Source organism: Pseudorasbora parva, chromosome 22 (genome assembly GCF_024679245.1).
Source record: "Pseudorasbora parva isolate DD20220531a chromosome 22, ASM2467924v1, whole genome shotgun sequence".
Lineage (NCBI taxonomy): Eukaryota > Metazoa > Chordata > Actinopteri > Cypriniformes > Gobionidae > Pseudorasbora > Pseudorasbora parva.
The window spans coordinates 28978223-28995734 of record NC_090193.1 but is presented as its reverse complement, the minus strand read 5'-3'; the positions used below and the strand labels follow the sequence as shown (position 1 = coordinate 28995734).

Genomic DNA, 17512 nt, shown 5'->3' with positions numbered 1-17512 from the left:
CTGTAGGGGAAAATAAAATAAATAACTGATACATACATATCTCAATATCTTTTTCTCAAAGAAAAGTCCTGTACATAATGCATAGGGGTGAATAAATGACAAAAGCTTTTTAAAGGTGTAAAGTATTTTCAGTTACTGTTTGTAAACACAACATGTGTGTGCAAACCCTCTCCTCTGATCAGCACACGCAGCCCAAACAACTCAAGAAACTCCCTGTGGGAAGATGAATGATGAGCTATTTTGCAAATATTTTTTTCAAAAATTGGGTCCTATCATACACCTGGTGTAATGCGACGGCAGACACCAAGCGAGTGTTTTTTGCTAGTTTCAGCCCGACGCAGTTATCAGTTTTGTGTCCAGCTGTGTAAATAGCAAATGCACTCTCGCCGATCTATTCGCCCGTGGCCTTGCTGGTCTGAAAACGAGGTGTGTTTAGGCGCATTGTTGCCGAGTTGTTATTTTGAGGCAACTGAAATAGACTAAAGTAAATACTGCAGTATTGTTTTTTTGTTATTTAAAGGGCGCATTAGTAATTTGCGCCTATAGGCGGTGCACAACGTGCATACACTCTGCTTGTTACACACACAGCAGCACACAAGCATTTTTTTTATCAAAAGGATTCCTTTCTATGCCACGAGCTAAACTCTGCAGTGCATTGGCCCGCCAGGGCAAGATTGGAATAGCCCTGATTTATAGCATGTTACACCCAAAACACACCAATGACTCAATGAGATTTACATGCACGGTCTTAAGCTGATTATGCCTAAAAAGCTGACAATGAACACGATCATGTAAATGCTGTAACCCGTTTTCTTTTATTGGACTAAGGTCATAAACGTCGTAAGCATAAACCGGTTGGGACCGGTAGAGTTTTGCCTCTTACTCCGATTTTGCGCTGCATGTAAACGCATTAACCTGCTTTTTGTTAGTTTATTGAAGTGTGCATGTGTGATAGGTGATAAAAACGCAAACTTAGAGCAGATTTAAATGCATCCAGACAGAGCTAGCTAGCGTTTTGCATGAAATAAGACATGTATCACAAACACAGACACTTTTAAGACCCAGAAAATTGTAAAGATGTGTTCTCATATCATGCAGCAGACGTAGAAAAGGTTGTCAAAACGCTGCTTCTGTAACTGCATGAGAGAATAATATGAGCCGTAAATCTCCTGCTGACACAGTGCACGCTTTATTTAACATCACATCTGAGGTAACATTTGGAATACTCCAAGTCAGATATGGAAATTATTATGTTTGACGTCACTACAAGGAAATTCATAAAGTCATGTAAAGTCATATTAATAAAGTAATGTAAACGCAGTTTACTTGCATTGTCAGTTTACTGGTTTGCATGTAAATGGGGAAAACTGGTTCTTTCAATAAGCTGATATTTGTGAGTTATCAGCTTACTGGTGTGCATGTAAACACCCATTAAGAGACTAGGTACAACCTTTTTGAACAGCAGACTGTTTTTTTTTTTTCAGTTGTTAAACTAGCAACATTTACATTATATTTACATTTAATAATTTAGCAGATGCTTTTATCCAAAGCGACTTACAAATGAGGAGAGCTATATAAGCAATTAGACAAACAAGGGGCAACAGCATGCAAGTGCTGTAACAAGTCTCGGTTAATCTGGATGCATTCTGGATTAGTTACAAGGGTTTGATAGTGCATGCCGGAAGGCCAGCTAGAAGAGCATTACAGTAGTCCAGTCTGGAGAGAACAAGAGCTTGGACCAGGAGTTGTGTGGCCTGCTCTGATAGCAAAAGTGGATTCGGACACACCCCTATGTGTTCCTGCACCATGCGCTTCAGACCATGTGCTCGCATCATTAAATTAGAGACCATAGTGTTTATCATGCATATAGCAGTTTTTTGTTTTGTTTTGTTTTTTGTAAATGAAAGAACGGTTAAGCTCCGACTGTAATTTGCATGTGATTTTAGTCACCTTCCCTCTAGCTCGCTAATAAACAATAATTACGTGTCATATGTGATTACATGTCTAGTAATCTGTCGAGTTACAGATAACAGAAATCAGGCTAAATTAGGCAAAAGCAAACAGTGTTGTTGAAAGATACTTTTAAATGTAATGCATAACAATACTAACTAAAAAACAAAAAACAAATTAGGTTACTTTTTATGGAAAGTGTTTATATTTATAACATATGATACAATTAAACAGTGGCACTCAACCAAGAGTGAGTTTTCCTGAATACCATCACGACTGAAAATGACACTGATTTCATATGACAGTTCCATAAACAAATTAACATTAAGTCACTTACATTTTAGATGCAGGAGTGTGTTTGTTTCAGCAGTGAAAATAGTTTCAAACAAAGATTCTAAGTAACAAAGTTCCAAACAGCAGAACTATAATGCGTCTCACAGAAACGGTGTGCGTCACTGAATGATTCAGTGTTTGAATGAATCGGTTGAATCAAATATTCAATAACCTGTTTGTAAATGACTGCCTTAATCTTGAATGAATCAGCCGTTTGAATGAATGACTCAATGACTCACTCATTAAGACTCACCTGCTGCCACCTACTGGTTTAGTTTCATGTTTAAACATACTTTCTAAAATGTCTTATTCATCTAAAAATACAAATCTCATAACATTTATTTAATGCAGTTGTAATTTTTCAGTGTAAATTATTTAATTTGATTGGTAACAGCCCTATAGCCTAGTGTCTTATTTTAATTGAATGCATATATCAAATTATATATATCAAGACTATAAAGTAAGATTGGGGTTAAAATGCCCTTTAAAAAAGGTAAACGTATCACAAATATAATTAATATAAGTGTTATCTTATATTCAGGGTCGTCTTATATTCGGGTATATATTTAGAAAGCCAACACTTGAGAATTTACAGCTGAATACTCAGAATTCCTCAGACAGTTATTAATATAAAGATATATAGGCTAAACCATAAAGAAAATAGAAAATATAGATAAATATTTAAATATAAATATAAATATTTTTAATATTTTTCTTCGTGTATAAAAATATTATGTGAATGTAGTATAATGACTTAAAACTACAACTAAATTGAAGGCACAAGTGTGGTCATGCTTTATTTAAAATCTGAGGCTGTTATGTCCAAACCGGTGAATTTTATTAAACATTTTCTAAGACCACGTCTGGATTTTTTTTTTTTTTTTGATGCTTTTATCAAACAAGTTTGTTGGCCTGAAGACATGTTTGCAGTCTTCTGTCTAATGTCTGGCAAGGAGAACAGCTCAATTAAATAGTGAAAATAGAAAATGTTCACACTTTTGAATGTCTGAGACAATCCTTATTATGCTTTTGTTATGGCCTTAAAGGGTTAGTTGACCCAAAAATGAAATGTATGTCATTAATGACTCACCCTAATGTCGTTCCACACCGGTAAGACCTCCGTTCATCTTCAGAACACAGTTTAAGATATTTTATATTTAGTCCGACAGCGTATGCAAGTGTATGCACACTTTACTGTCCATGTCCAGAAATGGAATAAAAACATCGTCAAAGTAGTCCATATGTGACATCTATTTGTTTATTAGAATCTCTTGAAGCATCGAGAACACATTTTGGTCCAAAAATAACAAAAACTACGACTTTATTCAGCATTTTCTCCTCTTGTTTTTAATCCTCAAATAAAAATTCAAACTGTTATAATCGGCAATTGATTTATGATTCGGATCGCCAATGTCACGTGATTTCAGCAGTTTGACACACAATCCGAATCATGAATCAGTCCACTGATTCATAACTATTTGAATCTTTGACATTTAATTTTGGGGGTTAACTAACCCTTTAAAGTGACAGCAGCTTTGTAAAGAGCTTTGTAACTTTTATACGAGTATTTAAATTAGTTTAAGTTAAGCGTATGCCAGATGGAGCATCACTGACTGGCTTAAACCATGATGGCATATTGTGCATTCACACAACAATAATAAAATGATGCATTGACATAAAAAAGGCAATTTGCTTTTGATACTTAAGTACTTTTAAAAAACAAATTCTAACTTTTACTCAAGTAAAAATCTGTTTTCACAACTTACACTTGTAATGGAGTAATATTTGACCCTTTCACACTGCACGTCGGACCCGCAATATTCCCGGAACATTGTCGGCTCGCCTTCTGTGTGAAAGCAACCACGTCCCGGAATTGATTACCGAACTGAACCCGGGTCGGGGACCTAGTAACATTGCGTGATTCGACCCGGGACGAGCGCTGTGTGAACAAAAGCCAAAACTAATGCCGCAACTTGTACGCAGTTATCGTGCGACTCCTAGAGCTTGTTTTTTCAATAATACAACCCTGCAGTGCCAGAAGAGCTAGTCGGTGTTTTAAACACAGAGAGTGTTCGTATACAAAAGAAACTAAAATTAAACAAGCAGAAATGTGCGCAAACTGGACACAAGTCGAGACCACGGAGCTCCTTACTATCCGCGCTGAAGCTGAGATCGCTCGCCATTATACGTCACATTCGGATGTCACATGTCAACTCGATCCGGGACCGTTAAGCATTGTGTGTGAAAGTGCACATATTACGGTATTTCGCTGGCAGTGTGAATGGACCAAATCTAGCGGCCCGGAAACAAATGCCGGGTCGCATTATCCGTGTATTTGCTGGAATCGCAGTGTGAAAGGGGCTCAGCAGTACTTTTATTTTTACTCAAGTAATGAAATTGTGTACTTTGTTCACCCCAATGCATACATCTCAAAATGTGTTTCTCAAATTGATATCAGATTGATGGGGCAAAGACAAAAATATATTTAAAAATTATGCTGTATTGGAAGGTACAGGTTTTATTCAGGAAAAAAAGAGAACAGATATGGTTCTAAAATTATACTTTATATTTAAAGAATCATTAGGAACCCTCCTTTTAGTGAAAATTAAAATAGTTTGCAGATGTAAGTCTGCAATTCCCAATTCTATTTAAAAGGAGCATCTCCTTTAAGATTGGGTTTGTTTTTTCCAACCTTTCCCGCTTTAAACGTCCTGCTGTTCCGATCTTCTCTGCTGCCTTTCTGTGAGCCTTCAAGTGTCTTAAAGCGCCACACTGGGGCCTCTAAGTAAGCGTGTAGCCATGTAATTGGTAGCCTCTATTTTGTGAGACTTACGTGTAATCAGTGTCTCCCCTGTCTTTTCTTCAGCTGCTGAACTCTGAGCAGATCTCTTTGATCCTTTGCGAGACGCTGATTGAGACGGTGTATGGTGAACGAGGACAGGTCCTCAAGTCTAAGGAGCGGAAAGTCTTTCTATTCGGCGACATGCTCATCTGTGCCAACATCAATGTCAAGTACGTGTCCAGGATAAGGTCGATTGACTTTCTCTTTGTCACCCCCCCACACACACACCCAAGGCCATGCTGACTTATTGCCGATATAAATACAGACTTCTGAGTCTCCAGGAGTATTACTGTGATGTTACCCCAATATGATGGGGTTAGCCACTAATGGCTAAGGCATTGGGCAGAGTCAAATGGGCCTTCATTATCTGGGAACAAATAGCAGGGTGTTTAGCTACAGCGACAGGAATTATCTCCATAGATCACCGGCATAAAGGCGCTCTTCTGTTCCACCCAAATAGATTATCTATGACAGCTCCATTGATCACATCTCAGCAGTGCAAAAGGTAAAAAGCTAAGTGAAAGGCTTGCGCTGATACTGAATCTTAAAGCTTTTGAGCTAGTGCTTCCACTGCAGCATGTTAGGTCTGTTCTACTAAAGCGTGACGTGACATGCTTGCTTAGAAGATCTAAACAAGGTGATTGTGATTACAACAAAAACATGAATAATACCGACCGTACCCCAACAGCTGGAGGTCCAGACTTCCACGGTGTACTCACAGTTGATCTGCAAATAAAAGTTGTAAATAAAACAACCCCCCCCCGTATTGATCAGTCAGGTTCCTCCTTTTAATGTCTATGCAAATACATTTTGACTTGTTGTTCTTCTTATCACCACCAGGGGGCCCCCTGACATCAGCAGTCTGGTTCCAGTAGGTCCCAAGTACACCCTAAAGTGGAGTGCCCCCTTGCAGCAGGTCCAGGTAGTTGAAGTGGGTCAAGAGGGCTCCCAAACTAAGGACACTCTTTACCAGCTTGGAGGCGTCAAACGTTCAGGCGGCTCTTCGGGACCGGGTAATGGCAATGCTTTGGCGCTGCTACTTTCTAAACAATCAGATAACATGCATCCTTGATGTGAGTCTCTTAGACGTTTTGAAATAATTGTCAGTTTCTTGTGAGAAATGCACCTTTTTATGGCCTCTGCAGATGAGTGTATCTCATGCGAGGTAGATAAGAACAACAGAGGCACAGCCTAAGCAATCTTATTTCACTGTCTGATAGACCACAAAACATATTCAGCGTGCTGTCATCAGTCTTGGCGCATTATTTCCACCTCCCCTTCCAATCAGAGAGAGCAAGTTCAGGAGATTGGAATCAGGGCTGAACACTCGTACAAAACATTATTGTGTTTTGAGTTCGAAGACGAGGAGGAGGAAAAGAGCAATTGTGGGGCACTAAGATAAATATGCTGACAGAGCTCCAGGTACAAAGTGTTATCAGGATATACAGGTTCTGGCTGTTTAAGCCTTTTGCTTTCCGAGCTGAAATATTAATGGTGTTGTCTTTGGAACACCCATGTTGGATTGTGCACACAGGGGAGCCAGGAAATTAGATGACAGAAGATGTTTAATGCCAGGGCCTAGCAGACAGCTTGCGGGCAGGAGTCTTTTGAAGACCCCTTATGCCCCCTATATCTTATTTCTCTCTGAAATCATTATAAAACAGCATTCCTTCCTATTTGTCTTCCTCCGTTCTCTTCCTGCTACTTTATAGCTAAGCAGTATCCTCCCATCTACTTTCTATTTCCCATTCTCATACATTTCTGGATCTCTCAATTTAAATTTCAACGTGCTGGCATGAATATATATATATATATATATATATATATATATATATATATATATATATATATATATATATATATATATAAGATTAGTTGTAATATTGTGCAGTGTGTAATAGCTGTTTGTGAATGTAAAAGGTCTGCAAAATGTGCACAACAAATAAAGTTATTGTCGCCTAAAAGAAATAATCGGTTCTGAACTGCCGAAATGAGTCGTTAGAAATTCCAGCCTCACTTTTTTTCAGCATAAAGGCTATTGGCTGGCTGCAAACAGATACAGTAATGGGTATTTCATTTCTGACACTAAGTGACTAGACCGATCACAACAGACTGTACAAACAAATTCTCAGTTTAGGATAAGAACAAATTCAACCCAAGTGTTCTTTGGTGACATGGATGATTAAGTTGCATTATCTGTCCATCGTCGTATAAAGCTGTTAGCACACATTTCTGGTTAAAGGCGTACTTCAGCGCTGGGAAGATAAATCTGTATTTAAACTGGGTCATCAATGTAGTAGAAATGTGAAATTATTTTTGAATTTGGTGCTTTCTAGACTGAGAAAATACAGAAAATGTATTTTTGTCTCATGGGGATGAAAGACTACAATTCCCAGAATGCTTCGCTGCCCTGTGAGGTGCGACACCACCAACTTGATTACTTTGACGGAGTTGGAGAATACACTATAATTAAAAACTGAACGTGTCTGTTCAATATAATGAGTGAGTCACCGCGCGAGTATCACAGCACTGAGCACTAACTGCAGGAGTGAGATGAATGAGCTGATGAGCTCTCGTGATCAGAGCTGAGGTAATCGCGACTACACTCGCAGCATACATTCACAACGCAAGTTCAGTTTGGCGCGTTTCAGTTCATGCCTTTGCAAGCTTAACTTTCATAGAAATTAATTTGAGAAGTTAAAAGACTTACATTGCTCACCATAACTCTGTTTAAATGAGTGCCTGTAGCTGAGCTGAGCTCTGAGTGTGATCTCCCATCCCCATGCGCGGGTTCAAAACATGCGGAAATGGCTCCCTCTGCTGGCTGTAGTCTTTAGCCTTTGGCCAAACTTTCCTCCTATGATGCAAATATCGTCAATTTGCATCATAGGAGGAATTTTTCCAGAAATAAAATGCATAAATCTCTTGTCTCAGGGGGATATGAGGGTGGAAAGCACAACCATTTCAATATACTCCAGGGTTTCTACTGATACAAAGCCATATGCTAATCTCTGAAGTAACCCTTTAAGTAACATGTCACTTTAATCTCTATCTTCCAGACCACATTGTCATAGTCTGGTCTGCTGTGTCTGACCGTGTCCATCTTCAGCTATTAATAGCAGCACATAGACACGCAACACAGTTTTTCTTGGCACGCGTCACATCTCTCTTCCCTTGTGATGTCACTCCATGGGGCTCCTTGCCCAAATCAGAGCCCATGCTCCCCCAGCGTACCTCAAAATGGACTCATTTTTCATCTCCTGCAGGCCCCAGTGCCCTAATTTATTGATGGAATAGGCTTTCCAGGAAGAGCAAGGCCTCTGCTGCTGCCACTGTAAAGCAGAATAAAACGGTAGCATATGGCAAATCTTAGAGGCTCCTGTGAGCCATGAGATGTATTCTTAATTGAGACTGTACAGTAATGCTATTTTGAGACAATTAAGCTTTTTCTCAAATTATTTATCCTGCTAAAATATTTCTAGACTTCTGCTATTTAGACAAAATAAATATGATGGACAACAGCAAGAAATAATAATAATAATAATAATAATAATAATAATAATAATAATAATAATAATAATAATAATAATAATAGATTTAGTATTTTATATCCTAATATATTTAGTATTAATGCATGCTGATAAAAGTGATTGTGGTGTACTAAATACTACAGAAATTAACTTAATTTGTACCTGAATGAGCTAGTTCAGGCAATAATTCTGGCAAAGTAAATTCTATATTAAAGCTTGTAGAAATTAAGCTTGTCGTAAATATCAGTGTTATAAAAACCTTCTGATACTGGTGTTCCCATCATGCACTGGGACATGAATAATTAATAAAGTTGCATTTTATACACAAAATGATACATTCATACTCAATAATAACATTTGTTACCATTATTGTGTATTGCAAGTATTCAGATCTGTGTTTGGGTGGCTACCACATTACTTCTAATATAGTAATTTGTCTAATGAGATAATTTGTCTACACAATATCTACTGTATTATTTACTTAGATGTTCTCCAAGTAAAGCATACACTTTAAAAGCATTGCTTAATTTAGTGTTTATATTATTAGAGTCAAATATACTTGAAACAGACTATTACAAACTAAACTTTAATTAAGTAAAATTATTCATCACAAGTCATTAGCAATGTACAGAATATAGTTATATATTATATGTATCTATATTATATGTTAAAAGGATCTAAAGTTCCTATTTTTGTCTCTCTAACCCTTAGCTGGTCTGGTGCAATTTTAATTTTATTGTAATCACTTTAGGCCCTGTATACACCTGGTATTAAGATGCATTTTGGTTGATCGGATCACAAGTGGATGACGCTAAATAGGTGCAAACAGGGTCTAAAATATGGAGCTCGTTCACTTTCGACCACTTTCCGGATTGCTGTCATAGTGTAAACTCTCATGTTGTTGAATGCTTTCGAATAGCCACAAAAGATCGCCTGTGAACCTAATGTGTAAACATTATGCGACGCGCATTTACCAGATGGAATTTAAACTTTGTCAGCTGGAGTTTTTCCATCGTCTCTGAGTGCGTGCGTGTTTACATGCAAATTACGGAAGCTTATTTTGTTCATTAGAATGAAAGATCTAAATAAACACATACATTTACCCGCCCATAGAGACCCTGCTCTTGAAGAAATCGGGACAGAAATTGTTGAAAGTAGACAAAAGAGACGCTTTAAGGCACCAGGTGTAACCCAGAATATGTCTCCCACATCATCTTGTGATCCGAATGGCCAAAATGCATCTTAGTACTAGGTGTAAACAGGGCTTTAAAGATTGCAGAATAAACACAGACTTTCCTCCCTGGAAAGATCACAGATTAGTTTCCTCAATGGCCATGCACACTTTTTTACTATTTGATTTAACTTGCCAGATCCTTGCTAAAAGAATAAATAAATGCACACATATATGGATGTCAGTTACAAAGCATAGGTTTTCGTGAGAAATATACATTTCTTCTGGGTGACCAGATTTCTTATGGTGCAATATGGGATGGCATTTTTTGTTTGATTAACATTAATGACATAGACAGGTATTTCAGGCTGCTGCCCCTTTAAGTCTAAATGTTTGGATCTAACTAACTCTAACTTCCCACTTCTGAAGTTGTGATTGAGCTCATCACAGTTCATTGACATATACATGCGTGACTTGATCTCCTCCATGCTCTCTGATATCCCGCCTTTACTAACTGCAAGTTAACTGATAATGAATTGTGATCAGATGGTAATTTTGTTGTACAACAAGCTTGACTACTACTACACTCACCCAGCCATAAATAAAAATGAGTACAGGTTATATACGGGAAACAATGCTTTTTTACGGGACTGCCCCAGGAAAAACCGAGACGTCTGGTCACCCTGCCCCTGCAACAGATTTGTTGACTTTAGGCTTTTAACTACTGTACTGTGTGTCTACTTATGCCTCTGCTGGTGGCCGGCCAGAGTGTGTGTCAGTTTACATATGACAATGTGTGTGAGAGAGATAGACTAGTGGAAATGGCAGAATACCATGCAATAGTGTGAAAACCAGATCCCAGCACACCAACTGGATTAGTCTGGATTACAAGTCAGCACATTCACCTGAGGCCAAGGTGGGCCATGAGCCCACAAACCTGTAGGCCCGCCTGAGGCCTTGCCACGGCAACCAGAAGAGCATGTAAACTCTGCCAGCTTGCGCTGTAGGGGCTCGCCGTGCCTATTTTTATTCAAATGTGCCTGCTATTGATCAAGCCGTGCCAGTGACAGATGTCTCTGTGACGGCGTGAGTTGAAGACCCTATTACATTTCTAAAGGTTAGAGGGAGACAGACAAAACAGTGGAAGAAAGATGTAGTGGTGTAAAGAGAAGTGAATGGAAACCTAGACAGACAGTGAGAAAGGCAAAAAGACAGGTAGGCCTACAGAGAGAGAGAGAGCGCGAGAGATGGCATGTCAGAGACTGAGAAAGATCTCTGACAGACCTTCCAGCAGTACTTCGAAAATTAAGTTTAGCTGGGGGTCAACGATTGCCCGTGCCGCCCCAATTCTGCACACAGGTCATGTGATTATGCGGAGGTTCTGAAAGGCCAGACAGTCCTGCAGTCTTAGTATCCAGCTTCAGGATTTAATTATACTCCTCATTCCTGGGCTATCGGTCGGACACATAGAGCAGATTCACCCCCGCTATTGATTCTGCAGGCAGAGACCGCAAAAAAGGGAATGGGGATTCAAATCGATGGTACATTTCACGTCTAATGAGACACCTGCGTTCGTTTCGTCACCCTTAAAGGGCTTCATATTTCCAAATGGCTCATTTTATACTCTGCTCCTTTTCCTTATAGTGTTAGCCTCTGTGGCTACACAAACAATGGGAACAATCGATCTATCTTCTGTATTGATTCTCTTTGTTAGTGGAGCTACTGGAGAGTATTGACAAATGAAAGTTTTGTTATAGTCCAGAAGTCTTTAAAAGTTAAGTTGATTTTGTTTAGGTTTCCATTAGGCTAAGTTTTCAAGCGAAAGCCTATAGCACAATGAGTCTTCTTCTTCAAAGGTCAGGTCTCATTCTGAAATTTGTCTTCTATGTCACTGTAGACCACTATACAGGTCTCAGATCAATTATTTGAAATGAAGGAATGTGCATTGTATAGAAAATTCTAAAGTGCTTTTTTATTTGAGCATAGCTCAAAGTGTAACCGAGCCGCCTTGACTCGATTACATATTCGAATGATTCAGCACCTTACGGGAAGCCATATCCAAAGAAATACCATCTCATCTGTCGAAAACCCCGGAGTGCGGATGCTTTTCGCATTCCTGTGTTCATGCTCTGATAAAGCACAGTGTGAAATTGAAGTACCGGATAAGTGAAGCTGGTTATTTTTGATTGACAGGAAGTATCATTCTGGGTCCGCCCCGTCTGTATCAGGAACTGCAGGAGTTGCAGCATGACCTCTCAGTGGTGGAGCAGGTCACTCTGCTCGTGGGGACTTTACAGGGAACGTACCAGGTAAACAATGTTCACTACCACACATCTATATGTATCTGAACCCCTAAGCAGAAAATTGAAACTTGAATGGAACTGATGTGATGCATTAAAAAATTACATTAGGGTGGAGTTGGTTAAAAGTAATTGTAAACATGGCTCCTAAATTTTAAAGTTGTATCTTTTAACCCTTAAACGCATACCTCGGGTCTTTAGTGACCCAAGACATCATTCACCATGCCCTCCTCCTCATTTATTTTTTTAAAGTTGGACATCTACTGTCTTAGTATGCCTCAATCAAGTCATTATAAACAATTTTACAAGAACAATTTAAAGGTGCACTTTGTAGTATTTTGGCAGTAAAAATACTACAAAAAAGTTTTTTTGACAAAGAAGACACATATCCAAAAACCATCAGGCCAGTATTTGTAAATTGTGAGAAAATTGCTATTTTAACCAAGGAGCCGGGACATCTGAGGCAGTCGCCTGTCATATCTGCGGTACCCTCGGTTTTCGGTTTTATTTGGCAGAAACGCTTTACTCTTAGCAGTGTGAACAAGTGTCACAGCAGCCGCTGAGTGGACGCACAAAGTAACATCATTTAAACACACTTAAATATATCTAATATGATAAACAGAGCTGTGTTACCTCATACTCATGACCGAAAAAGTGGAAAAGGCAGCCGCTACTATGCCCCATCCCGTCATAATAAAAATCCTGTTGCTCGCGAGCAATGTGTTGCTCAACAATTGCTCCAACCGCCTTGCTCAGCTCCCACAACACGCTATCCTCCTCTGCTTCATACTACAGTAATGTTAATAATCACATTCATGAACATGAGCCCTGGCCCGATTCTTTTCTACCGGCTGTGAGGTGAAGACCAGATGTTCCAAGATTCTGGGCTTAAACCTTTGTTTTGAATAGGCGTCCTCTAGCAGACGGAAAAATTACATAGTGCACCTTTCATTTATTGTAAAGATTGTATAGGGTCGCTACTGACCCGATGTATGTAACAGTGTAAGTATATTTTTTTATGCACAACAATAATTTAAATATTTAATATTTAATGACTGAAAAAGTTTGATATTGAAACGTTTGGGGTTGTTTGGGATAAAATAAATTTGATTTAAAAATATACTAATATAGTGAAACATTATTATAATTCAAAATAACTGTTTTCTATTTTACAACAGCTCTGAAAAAATAATATATATATATATATATATATATATATATATATATATATATATATATATATATATATATATATATATATATATATATATATATATATATATATATATATATATATATATAATTTTTTTCAGAGCTGTAGTAAAATAGAAAACAGTTATTTTATTTGTTTGAAAATAAATATAAGTCTTTTGTAATATAAATGTCTTTAATGTGTTTAAATGTAATGTGTCCTTTGCGAATAATAAATGTGAAAAAAAGCTTACTTTTGAACAACAATGTAGGTAAATGTGTATATTCACTCAAATCAGCTTTAAAAACAATAAGATAAGCTGTGCTTTTGGATAAATAAATAGAATCTTCATTATGAAACTATAGCCTAACACAAAATTTATAAAAAGAACAAAGTCCAGGAAAGATCAAGGTAGAATATATTAAGCAGCAAAACAAAAGCAGTATTAGTCACATATGGCGCAGCCATCTGGGGAGGGAAGCCTTTGGGGTAACTGCGTTTTCAGCATAATTAAATAGTGATCAAAGTTCAGCAACCAAAGATGTGGATCATCAATTGATTATCACGGCATTCGCTTGATAGTTGGACGTCAACACGGGGAAACCTTCATAATCTGATCCGCAGTCGATGTTCAGATGGGAGATAGCTCTGAACAGCATGTCTGCACAGCACAAGGCTGCTCTCAAATCAGGACAGCTCCCCTGATGCTTTGACAGCCGCTAAACCAATACAAAAACCGCTAGACTGCTTCTTTTACCTCTGAGCGTTATACATATGAAAACAGTAACAGCGCTTTGTCTTGCATGCTTTCTTGACCATAACCACGCTTTTGGCCTCTCTCCAAATGACTAATTCCTACCCACAATCTAATCAGAATAGAATTGTGCAGTGAATAGAGAATGAGTAGACTGTTGCAGACCGCATTGATGTTGCAGATGTTTCAATTGGATTTGGATTTTGGGAGGTGTGAATAATTTTGTTTATAAGAGAGGGCAGCTTTTATTATTTCATCAATACTTCAAGGCCAAAACCATAATTCACATATAAATGATATGATATAAATGTATGTTTTCAACTGGTTACAGGTCTGTGCCGATATGATCAGCCGTGCTAAACAATGCTAAGTGCCTATAAAAATACAACTAACAATATACAGTACACTAAGATTGAAAAGTTTGAGGTCAGTAAATTGATCAAAAGTCTCCGTAAAGACATTCATAATGTTGCAAAAGATTTCTATTCCAAATAATTCCACAAAAATATTAAGCAGCACAACTGTGTTCAACATTGATGATATTAAGAAATGTTTTTTGAGCAACATATCAGAATAATTAAAGATTTCTGAATGATCCTGAGACAATGAAGATAGCATAATACAAATACATTTAATTTAATAAAATTAAAAAAAGCTGTTATTTTAAATGGTAATAATCATAATGTAATATAAAAATATATAGTTAGGATAAAATAAATAGACTTATCTTTTAAAAGGGTGGAGGAAATGCTTGAATTTACCTGCTCGTTTGTTGTATTAAAGGGGTGGTTGATTATGATTTTACTTTTTTAACTTTAGTTAGTGTGGAATGTTGCTGTTTGAGAATAAACATAATCTGCAAAGTTACAATGCTCAAAACAAAAGATGTTTTCTTGCGAAGAAATCACTTTTTAAAGACTACGACAAACAGCTGTAGGGACTACAACAAGATTATTCACAGGTTAGTAACATCACTAACCCTAAAAGTTACATAAACCTTGCCCCTGGGAACACGCTACAAAGGCCATGTTGAGAAGAGGAAGAGTTGTTGTAGTAGAGCACATTTAGGAGTCAAGCTGTCGCATATGTCTTTTCACATTTATTGCAGTACAGTACGTAACACAAATGCAATAGCATGTCATAAAAGCAAGATGACAACATGAGTTATAACTGCAATTAAACTAAACTATACCTGTTCCATCTGTCTCTGGCTCAGAAGGCATTTTACAACAGTTCCCACATGAGCGATTTATAGATTATCATGACAGAATAATTGATCATTTGAAGATGGTTAACTCCACATCAGCTGCATAAATTCATCAGCAAATCATTCAGAAACGTCCTGTTGCATTCTACATGTTGTCACTTCTTCTTGAGTCTGTCCATTATTGTCCGACTCCAGTTTGAACATAAGTCTGAACAGTTTAAAAAAAAAATGTATTGTGTGTCTGCATGAGATAATCTGAGCTGCTAATGTGAGTTCTTGAAGCTCTGCCTTCTTGAAAGGGGTTAGGGTGCAGCACAACTATTGCATTTAAAGGGACACACACAAAAATGGTGGGTTTTTGCTCACCCTCAAAAAAAAGACAGTTTTAACATGCTATAGAAATTATCTGGGGTATTTTGAGCTAAAAACTGGACACCAGAGATGTATTTTACATCTTATAAAAAGGGGCATTATAGGACCCCTTTAACAATTTAGCATAGGCTATTATTGGGCCTGTGCAGTTCCTGAAAACTATTTTTGATTTGCAGTACTTTTTTTTAATTTAAGCTAAGCAACACTTGATGCCCAATGTAAAGTCAAGGTTCTAAAGCACAGCAAGTTATATATAGTGCTTTTGCTTTTTTTTGTGATCATAGAATCTGAACACCATGGTAGCACAGGACTGGTGTTTGGCGCTGCAAAGGCTGATCCGCATCAAAGAGGACCAAATTCAGAGTGCCAACAAGTGCCGTTTACGATTGCAGGTCCCTGGCAGACCAGACAAGTGAGTAAACTGGGCAGAACAATGTTCTTTAATACCCTCAATCAAATTAAAAAGGCACATTTTAATGGGTTCAGATATTTGTTATAGCAATCAAAAAACACATTTTCCTTTCCTGATATTCTCTTGATAGATTACATATTTGCCTCAGGAAAGTTAGTAGTAAGACATGTTGCTAAATGGCTTCTGAGATCTAAACAAGAAAAACTATTTTTATTACTCCACATCTTTATTTCAGACTGGCAGTCTTATGACGTCCAGTATACATTCTCTAGCGCAGGTGATCCCAAGCGGCACTGAAACATAATGGCAGATGACAAACATGTTAATGTTCATCTGCAACAACGTTAAGATGATGAAGGAGCCTGGCACCTTGTTAATTTCCCCTAATGAAAGTGCATTACCCGGCTTTATTTGCGGCATGTGTTAAAAGCCTTCCCCTTGTCACCTTTAACGAAGCCAAGCGGCAAATTACAAGCCTAATAGCATGACGGGAAATCATTAAGTGATAGTTCTCAGATTTGGGAGATCAAGGAATGCTGGAGGTAAAGTTACACAGCCCCTTTCAGTCTGGGAAGTGCTACATTATGGCTAGTCATAGAGCTCATTCAATTCATTTAACTTAGTCTGGGAGCTGCTGTTTCTCATTTGCAGCAGTAGTGTCATTTCTCTTTGATGCGTAGACAGGGGCTTTAATGTACTCTTATTATGTCACATTAAGAGTCAGTGAATGTAAATGTGTCAAGTTGGAGGCTGCACATTTTTCACAGTGCACTGCACCTGAATGTGCTTATCTTAATGATGCAGAGTGAGAGCGGAAACTTCACTCATAGAATTGGCCGTGGAAGGAAGAGAAATGAAGACAGATTAGTGGAGGATTCAACTAAGAAAAGAACTGAGGAGATGGGGAGAACATGAGAGAACAGAAGTAGAGAGAAAAAGAAGATAAACGTCAACTGCTTCTATGTGCTTTACAGTTTATGTAACCTTATTTTATGATGAGGGTATGTTTGGGGGCCAAGAGACTTCAACGATGTACACTATATTGCCCACATTTTGGGAAATATATAATGGCATTTGCCCTTACATGCACATGAAATTTAATAAAATCCCATTCTTAATCCGTAGGGTTTACCGTAGGGTTTAATATGGAGTTGGACCACCCTCTGCAGCTATAAGAGCTTCAATTCTTCTATGAAGGGCCGGCACATAGAAGAAAATTTAAACCCACAAGGTTTTAGTAGTGTGTTTATGGGAACTTTGACCATTCTTCTAGAAGCACATTTGTGAGGTCAGGCACTGATGTTGGATGAGAAGTCCTGGCTCACAGTCTCCCTTCTCTGCTCCACTCTAAAGGTGTTGAGGTCAGGACTCTGTACAGGCCAGTTCCTTCATACCAAACTTGCTTATCCATGTCTTTATGGACCTTGCTTTGTGCAGAAAGGGCCAGTC

General features: G+C 38.0%; 1 protein-coding gene across 2 annotated transcripts in view; it reads left to right on the top strand.

The window, feature by feature from the left end:
- Positions 1–17512, top strand: part of arhgef10la (Rho guanine nucleotide exchange factor (GEF) 10-like a) — a 187879-nt gene that overhangs the window by 87821 nt on the left and 82546 nt on the right. For both annotated transcript variants that reach the window (XM_067432393.1, XM_067432392.1), the window contains 4 exons: positions 5150–5295; positions 5966–6138; positions 12020–12135; positions 15936–16063. In XM_067432393.1, coding sequence (XP_067288494.1) covers positions 5150–5295; positions 5966–6138; positions 12020–12135; positions 15936–16063 — 563 coding nt within the window. The remainder of the gene's footprint in view (positions 1–5149; positions 5296–5965; positions 6139–12019; positions 12136–15935; positions 16064–17512) is intronic.